Source organism: Chrysochloris asiatica, unplaced genomic scaffold, assembly GCF_000296735.1.
Source record: "Chrysochloris asiatica unplaced genomic scaffold, ChrAsi1.0 scaffold00005, whole genome shotgun sequence".
In the NCBI taxonomy this organism is placed as follows: domain Eukaryota; kingdom Metazoa; phylum Chordata; class Mammalia; order Afrosoricida; family Chrysochloridae; genus Chrysochloris; species Chrysochloris asiatica.
This window is the reverse complement of record NW_006408523.1, coordinates 1,134,572-1,143,421: the sequence shown is the minus strand read 5'-3', so window position 1 is coordinate 1,143,421 and position 8,850 is coordinate 1,134,572. Positions and strand designations below refer to the sequence as shown.

At 41.8% G+C, this 8,850-nt stretch overlaps 1 protein-coding gene across 1 annotated transcript in view; it reads left to right on the top strand.

Annotated features, from left to right (window-relative positions):
• Positions 1 to 2,118: 2,118 nt before the first annotated feature.
• RNF6 (ring finger protein (C3H2C3 type) 6) overlaps positions 2,119 to 8,850 on the top strand; it is a 13,816-nt gene continuing 7,084 nt past the window's right edge. The window contains exons 1-2 of the mRNA XM_006831926.1: positions 2,119 to 2,311; positions 3,819 to 3,923. Of these exons, the coding sequence (XP_006831989.1) occupies positions 2,119 to 2,311; positions 3,819 to 3,923 (298 nt within the window). The remainder of the gene's footprint in view (positions 2,312 to 3,818; positions 3,924 to 8,850) is intronic.

Sequence of the window (8,850 nt, the reverse complement as noted above, 5' to 3'; positions counted from 1 at the left end):
TTGTGCAGTACAAAAATCGTATGAAGTTGGTGGTTCAAACCTACCTGCAGCTGCTTGGAAACTTTATACAGGGTTGCTATGAGGCGGAACTGACTCGACAGCACTTCACAACCACCACCACAAAATACAAAGGAGCCCTGGTGGCTCTGTGGGTTAGGCATTGGACTGCCTACCGAAGGGTCAGCAGTTCAGACCCATGATCCATGGGAGAAAGATGACACTTTTTGCTCTAAGAAAGATATACAATCTTGGAAACTCTAGACAGGGTTGATATGAGTTGGAATCGACTGGGTGGCAGTGAGCTTACCAAATCCGAGTGAACTTCAAAAAGCTTGTGGACCAATTACATTACCTTTTTCATGGCATTTTTCAACACACTTTTTGAAACCCACTCTTAATGTTCTTTGCTGATGATCTTCTAGTCCTGATTATTCTGAAAGGAAAACGAGAGCTTGAGTGCTCACTAGTGTTAACTCTCATTTGAGTGACCAGTCCAGCTAGCTCATTATCAAAAACAAGACATCGTGATTACTGTAAAAAAAAAAAAAATCACAAATTTGTGATTTCATTTAAAGTGCACATGAAATTGGATAATTGACCACTTACATGGTGGTTTAGAACTGTAAGCTAATCTTACAGTTAATGCAGCTTGCTGAGTAAACACTTTGTAGGTTTTGAGTCAGAATTAAATCAAGTGGTTCTATAGGCAGCCTAACCATTTGATCCTCTGGAGTTTATGAATTCAGGTTCTAGTAACATGTACCCGTTAGTAGTGTAAGGAAACATGGGGGCACTAACATGGGCTGCTAACCTCAAGGCTGGTGGTTCAAACCCACCTGTCACTCCAAGGGAGAAAGAGGAGGCTGTCTTCTCCCATAAAGAGTTAGGGCTTGGAAACCCTAAATAGTATCTATTGGAATTGATTCCACACGAGTGGTTTTTTTTTATTTTAGTTTTGGTGGCATGTGGGGAAACTTCAAAAGTTTGTAGAAAAATGGAATTAAAAGATAATGGAATGTTTCCGTGAGCTTTAGCCCTCAAGAAACTAGCAATTGTCAAGGAATAGTTCGTCACAGAACACCTCAGGTGACCTCTTTAAAGGTAGATAATGGCTCTACACTGGGAAGTCTACTTTTTAGGTTTAGGGATAAAATCTGGCCCCATATATTTTTACATGTCCTCGTGTCGTTTTGATATGTACTCCCAGCTGAGAACCGGTACCTTAGGGGCTTAATGGTCAAGAAAAATTATAAAAGATTCATGAAAAAAAATTTTTTGAGCCGAGATATCCTTCTAGTTTCAAAATAGGCTTCTGAGGGATGACATTTATGTGTGTCCCCCCACCCCCCAGCCCTTTGGAAGTTGTGGGCTGACTTTCAGTTCATGCCTGGGGATGAGGCTTGCTATGGGCACACTCCCAGTGCACTCTGCTCCCTCCCAGTCCACAGAGCCATGCGTGGAGTGGGCTTTCCTGTTGGGTTTCCAGGAGAAATCCATAAGATAAATTACAAGGGGGCGTCATAAAGGCTTGTGGAAAAATCCCCTTATCTTTTAATGCCATTTTTCCATGAACTTTTTGAAGTGCTTTCATATTTTTACAATGTAGAGTAATATTACATTCATTAGTTTCATTTTGAGAAAATTCTTCTTGGAAATAACTAACTAACTATGCCCTCCCAATAGGCCTTTGCTTATGCAGTAAAAAGAACATGAATAACTAAAGCCTGAAATGTGTGCACTAATGGGAGATAGCCAGGTATTTGGAAAATCTGTGAGGGCGTTTAGTGAACCAGAGTCTTTAACAGGGTGGTTTTAAAAATGTACCATGTTTTTACTCACCATGCTTGCTGTAGGGTTTTTAAAACAAACCACGCAACCCCCTCAAACATTAGTTTTGAACGCTAGTCTGATTTAAACTCTGAGCTTTAGGCAAAGAAGTGGGTCCCTTTGAGTTCTGTCTCCTAGAGACTGGTTTTTATTTACGTGCACACTTGCCAGTGTGGGTAAAAAGAGCAAACAAACAAAAACTAAGGTAAATCGTCAAGAGCCATGTGTAGCCCATGACTCAGCCCTTGTCTTTTGTGTCTGTCATTGACCAGAAAGCCAGACTTTCTCGGTATGGATCCGGCCGGCTCTAGATCAGATGCTGCTGATGAAGGGACCGCTTTTCCAGACCGTCGTCCTCGTGACAATGAGAGAAGATGGCAGCAAGAGCGTCTCCGCAGAGAAGAAGCTTATTACCAGTTTATGAATGAACTCGGTGATGAAGATTACCGGCTAATGAGAGACCATAATCTGTTAGGCACCCCTGGTAAGATTCACAGCCTTGGGAACCTAAGGAACAGTTCTCCTTGTTCCTGTGAGTCAGAATTGACTCGGGGGCAGTGGGTGTGCAGTAATAAATGAGCAAAAAAGCAGGTGCCTTACTTCATTATTGTTGTTGTGAAGTGCTGTTGAGTCAGTTCCGAGACCCTGTATAGGGTTTCCAAGCAGAAACTGATGGGTTTGAACTGCTGACCTTGTGCTGATCCTATAGCATCACACTAGGAGTTGTATTTCATTATTTTGTTGTTGTTGTTAAGTGCCATCAAGTCGGTGCTAACCCACAGTGACCCTGTATGCAGTTTCCGAGGAGCAGCTTTCCTTGCAGTTTAAACCCACTTTGTAGTCCAACACATTAACCCACAGTGCCACACCAGGATTCCATTTAATTATTAGAAGGGAGAAGCTCAAAATCAGCAGAGTTTGTTTTTTTAATGTCTCCTCTTCCTCCGAAGTGTATGATGTTAATTGCCATTGAGTCAGTTCCGACTCATAGCAGCCCTATGGGTTTGAACGGCCAACCTTGCACTGGTTTTTTATGCGTCTAAAGACTTTTTGAATATAACAAAATGAAAAATCGCTGATTAACGTCTGGATTTTATAAGTATGTGAAGACTATCATGGAATACTGTTATACAGATGCCAAACGACTAAAAATAGCTTGATGTACAAAACTGTGTTCAGTATTACATGAGCGAGGGTGCTTTCAAGTTCGTGGAAACAATCCATAATCTTTCCATCACATTGTTCACAAACTTTTTGAAGCCCCCTCCTTTGGTTCTATTTCAATTAAGTAATATTAACTCAAATTAAAGACTGTGATTTAAAGTCCAACCCTAACTCATTTGAGGGGGTCATTTATTGACTCAGCTGGATTAGGCACTCCCCAAAACTCCAGTGTGCTTCAGAAATTTGCTAGAAATGCATGGACTTAAATTGTGACCCACATAATGAAGTGTCGGGGTTCAATTCAAGTAAGGAAAGGTTGAATTTTTTTTTTTTTTTAAATAATGACCTTTAATATTGTTTTAATCTAATAGGACAAGCTCTAAGTTTATGTTTTAACTATATTGAAATCCGTAGACTTATAGCTCTGTATATCAACTGAGAGCATCATGTCAGTTATTCACATTAAAAATTGCTTTGAGATATTTTAATAGCATTGAATTGATCCATGTTTGCATCCTGGTATTGTGCTGTAGGATAATACACTGGACCGCAGGATCAGTTTGAACTGCAAGGTCAACAGTTCAAACTCCCCAGCTCCTCCTCGGAAACTATACATGGTCACTAAGAGTCAAAATGAACTCGTCAGCACTTAACAACGTTTGTGTCAACTGAGCATTTGTTAAATGTTTTCATTTTACAGAAGACAAAAAGACAATAGGACACACCTCCAACAGCCTGCTGAAGATGCCCTTTAAGAGAGCTCAGAAACTTGGTTATTTTACACTTTCTTACTTAAAGTGAGGGTATTTTCTTTTAAATTGTTTTAGGAGAAATAACATCAGAAGAGCTTCAACAGCGGCTAGACGGTGTCAGGGAACAACTAGCATCTCAGCCCGACTTGAGAAACCAGGGACATGAGACAGTCTCCCAAGGTACGTCTTGTGTCTCTTCTCCATGGGGAGTGGCAGGATTGGAGCAATTACAGATATGGCGGGAATGGGTCTTCCACGGTGTGTCCAGGAGTCCTGCTGGTGTGGTGGGTTCAGTGTTGACTGCTAGGCGCAAAGTCCACAGTTTAAACCCACCAACTGCTCTGTGGGAGGAGGATGGGCCTGTCTGGCTGGCAGAGGTTTCCAGTCTTGGAAAGCCTGTGGCGCAACAGCTCTGCTCTGTATGAGAGGGTCCCTATGAGTGGCTTTTGCAGTGTTGATTTGGACTGCTTTCCAGTTTCAGTGTAATGTTTGTTCAGGTAATTCACCTGCATGTGAGCTGTGTGAAACAGCATGCTCAGGCCCTCTGGCACAGGTGCATGAGTACAGGGTTGTCTGTCTGCCTGCACACATAGACGCCTCCAGGAAGCCTGAAATAGTAAGCAGTGAAGTCAGTCCTCAGCAGAGCTACCAAGCTGTCCTTGAGTCGGTACACCATGTGTCAGAACTCTGCCTGGCTCTTCTCAGCCTTGGGCCATCCACGCTTACTTTCTCCAGTGTGCCCTGGCTCAGTCTGGCTCCTGATAGCAGTTATCACGCCACTGAGAGTCAGGCAGCGAGCTCCTGGTGCTTCATTGTTGTATTTCTTCTTTTGTTTGCTTGGACGGTTTCTTGAAAAAGCCCTGAGGCAGGGTAGGAGAAGTTCTTATTAAAAACAAAGTATTTACTTAAAAAAAAAAAACTTAAAAGGAGTAGAGTATTTGGAGTTAGAGGTAAACCCAGCTTTCTTGCCCCTCTACCAGAGATGTCAGTTAGTAGCGGTTCACATACAAGGAGCCTTCAAAAACTGCCTGGGGAAAGTCCATCTTCCTTTTTTTTTTTGGTGGGGGGGTGGGTTTGAACTTTTGGTTATGAATTGATGAAGATTCACAACTTTACATTCAACAGATTTTACACTTTGTTTCATCTCAATGATTACATTTCCCTCCATGCACAACAGTCGTCCCTGTGTTTCCTGTTTCCATTCCACCCACCTTCCCATCCTGTCTCAACTTGGTCCTTAGGAAAATGCTGCCCTTTTGATGCTGAAGGATTGAAGGATTGACCATTCATTGCATCATTGCATGTTGCTGCTAGTGTTGTTGTTCCCCCCCCCCCCCCCCCCCCCCAATAAACCTATCCAGTGCTTGGCTGAAAACTGGACCAAGAGAGTGAGTTCCTTTCCAGATTTGAAGGGTGGTTGAGGGCCATAGTCTCAGGTTCCTCCAGTCTCTTTTTGTCCAATAAATCTGGACTTTTTTTTTTTTTTTTTTTTAAGTAATTTTGAGTTTTGTTCCACACTCCCCCCACTTTGTCCAGGACTCTCTGATGTGATCCCTGTCAGGGAAGTTGGGAGTGGTAGCCGGGTAGCATCAGTTTCTTCTGATCTCAGAGCAATGGAGACTGGTGTTCACATGTTCCATTAGTCTGTTGATTCCAGGTCTCTTCGATTGTTATCACTCTTCAGTTTTCCACACCTGGAGCAACTAGTAACTGCACCTAAGATCTTAGGCCACTTCTGAGCATTCAAGACCCCAGTTGCTACTTGCTAATGTAGGATGTAGACACTTGTCTCTGTGGATTCTGTTATGCCAACTGACCATGGACCCCTCCAGGTCCATAAACTTACTGCCTTAAGAAGTTTGATAAGTTTGCCTACTGTGTGCTCCACCACATTCATAGGTGTGTTTGCAGGAAAGGTATACACTCATGTCCACATGTCCTCTTTCAAACTCATATACTTGTGGAATATTAAAATGTATATATTCCCACTCTTCCGCCCAGAGCCATTCAGCCTATGTCTCTGTCCACGATTGTTCCAAGGTTGTGTGTGTATCACTGTTTACTTGCATATCCTCTCTGACTCGTGCAGACCTTCCTGTGTCTACCTTGCTTTATTAGAATTCCACCCCTTCCCAGACATCTGAGCTAGTATGTGTCTGCCCTCTCGCCAAGGAATTCCTCTCCCCTTCCTCCCACCCCTGGTAACCATCAAAGAATGGTTGGTTTAGTCTGGAAAGCTTGTCTTCAGTTTTTACAATAGTAGTCTTCTACAAGATATGTCCTTTTGTCATGGACTAATTTCCTTCAGCATAATATCCTCCAGGTTTATCCAAGTTAGAAGGTGTTTCTCAGCTTCCTTGTTATTCTTCAGGGTTGCATAGTATACCAGAGCTTGTTTATCCACTCTGCCATTGATGGGCACTTCAGCTGTTTCCATCCTTACGTTACTATGATTCTTGCAGCAATAAACATTGATGTGCATGTATCTAATTTGTTCTGGTTGTGTTTCTAGTGGATATATACCAAGTAGAGGGATTGCTGGGTCATAAGATAGTTCTGTTTACATTTTTCTGAGGAAGTGCCAGAATCTCCAGAGTGGTTGAAACATTTTACAGCCACACTAGCATTGTAGGAGGGTTCCAGGCTCTCCACACCCTCGCCTAACACTTGTTTTCTGGGTTTTTTTTTGAACTTTGCTGTTAATGCTGCTGTGAGATGATATCTCATTGTTGTTTAGATTTGCATCTATCAAGTGATCTAATGATTGTGAACATTTTTTTATATATTTGTTGGCTGCCTGGATTTCTTCCTTGGTGAAGTGTCTGTTCATGTCCTGTGCCCATATTTTAACTAAGTTGTTTGTCTTTTACTTGTAGAAGTGTTGCAGTTTTCTATAAATTTTAGATAATAGTCCCTTGTTTGATACGTTGTTACAAACATTTTCGCAGTCTGTGGGCTCCCTTTTACTCTTTTGGTGAAATCTTTTGATGCACGTAAGTTTCTAATTTAAGAGGTCTCAGGAGTCCTGGTGTGGTGCTGTGGGTTCATGCACCAGACTGCAAAGCCATTTGAATTGCAAGGTCAGTGGTTCAAGTTCACCAGCTGCTCCTTGGAAACCCTATACAGGGACGTTATGGGTGGGAACCACCTCAATGGCACTTAGCAACAACAACAGTCGTAGTTAGGAATCACAGTTTGAAACTACTAGCCGTTCTGCGGGAGAAAGATGAGGCTTTCTGCTCCCATAAAGATTTACAGCTTCGGAAACCCTGTACAGGGTTGCTGTGAGTCGGAACTGACTCCACGGTGCTTAACAACAACAACAAAAGTCATCTATTTTGTGTTTTTTTTTGTGTGTGTTTTTTAGTAATGTTTGATAGTGTATGCTATGTATTAGGGCCCCTACGTTTGTACCTATTCTTTCGTTGATGATCTTTATAGTTCTAATTTTACATTTAGATCTTTCAACCATGCGTGTTGTTTGTTTTTGTATAATGGTGTGAGATACAGGTCTTGCTTCAGTCCTCTGCAAATCAATGACACTTCCAGTTGTGTCAACACCATTTATTGAAGAGATTGTCTCTTCCCCATTTAATGTGATTTGACTTTTTGTCAAAGATCAGTTGACTGTATGTGAATGGATTTACTCCTGGGTTCCCAACTCTGCTCCATTGATCTCTGTATCTTTTCTTTGTACCAGCACAGGGCGGTTCTGACCATTGTGGTTGTGTAGTCAGATTTGAGTTCAGTGAATGAGAGGCCTCCAACTTTGCTTCTTAAGCAGAGCTTGTCTTACCCTAGGGCCCTTTCCTCTCCATGTGGAGTTCATGACGGTTTGTCCATCTCTTTAAAGGATGAGGTTGGAATCTAGATTGGGATTGTGTAATATCTGTATTGCTTCAGGTTGTATTGGCATTTTCACAGTGTTAAGTCTTCTTATCCACGAACATTGTATAATCTTCCATTTTTGTAAATCTGTTTGGTTTCTGGTAGTAGTGTTTTGTAGTTTTTTTTGTAGAGGTCTTTTGTTTCTCTAGTTAGATTTACTTTAAGTATTTAACCTTTTGGGTGGCTATAAATTAATCCCATTTTTCTATGAACTTTTTAAGATCCCTCGTCATGTTTGAGGGTCATTGTAGTAGACAGGGCAATGGCTGCATAGACACCTAGAAGTGCTAGGACTCAAAAGAGATTTCTCTCTCAGGATAATAGTCCAGGGAAGAGAAGCAGACTTTGTCTATAAGCACTCCTGGTTCTGAACCAGTACTTTCCAATACAGAACATGCTAGCCAATGTGACAAGTCAATGTAAGTGAATGAAAAGGAAATAAAATGTATATTGGGTTTCCTTGTGTTGTGGGTACATGGAGAGTGAGCAATAGGTATAGAGGGATTTTGAGAAGACAGGATTGAACAGTGATGCTTGAAGGTAGTGTTTTGAGTGGTCCACCTGACTCAGACCCATGTCTGGGCTATAGCTAACAGGAAGTTGGAGGCCACAGTGAGTCAGCAGACAACAGCCTGAACATCCTTCATAGTCAAGGGCTGAGAACTTGTTCAAGTGGCCATAGCTACCTGCCAAGAGGCGCACACGCTCATCAAAAGAGATCTTAGTATTGCGAATGATTAATATTTACAGTCCTCTGCTCTCCCAACTAAGCTATCGAAGGACTCTGTCGAGTGATTCATATTTATCCGCCCTTTATATCCTTTTTTGTTCTGCACACTAACTTGAAGAAGTGGGCTATTAGTCCATATGTGTCTCTGTGTTCTGAGGTGTAAGTCTTACTCCGTTGACACCTTGGTAATACTGGTCCTTTGAATGCAGTAAAAGCAGATCTATTTTATTTAGTAGAAATTTTTGAATAGAACACAACTTTAAGGTTTAAGTCACGTAATTACTGTGGATGAGAATGCTTTTCCTTAAGTTTACACTTGTTTAAAAATGAGCAACCCAGGGGTAGGGCAGTGGTACTACCTTAGTCAACGAAGTTTACCTGGACATGTTTATCTCTAAATCGATTTCCTCAGCAACTATTACAGGACAGTTCCATTTGTCAGAGACGGTTCTAGATGCTTGAGTGTGTGTTGTTGTTGTTAGGTGCCAT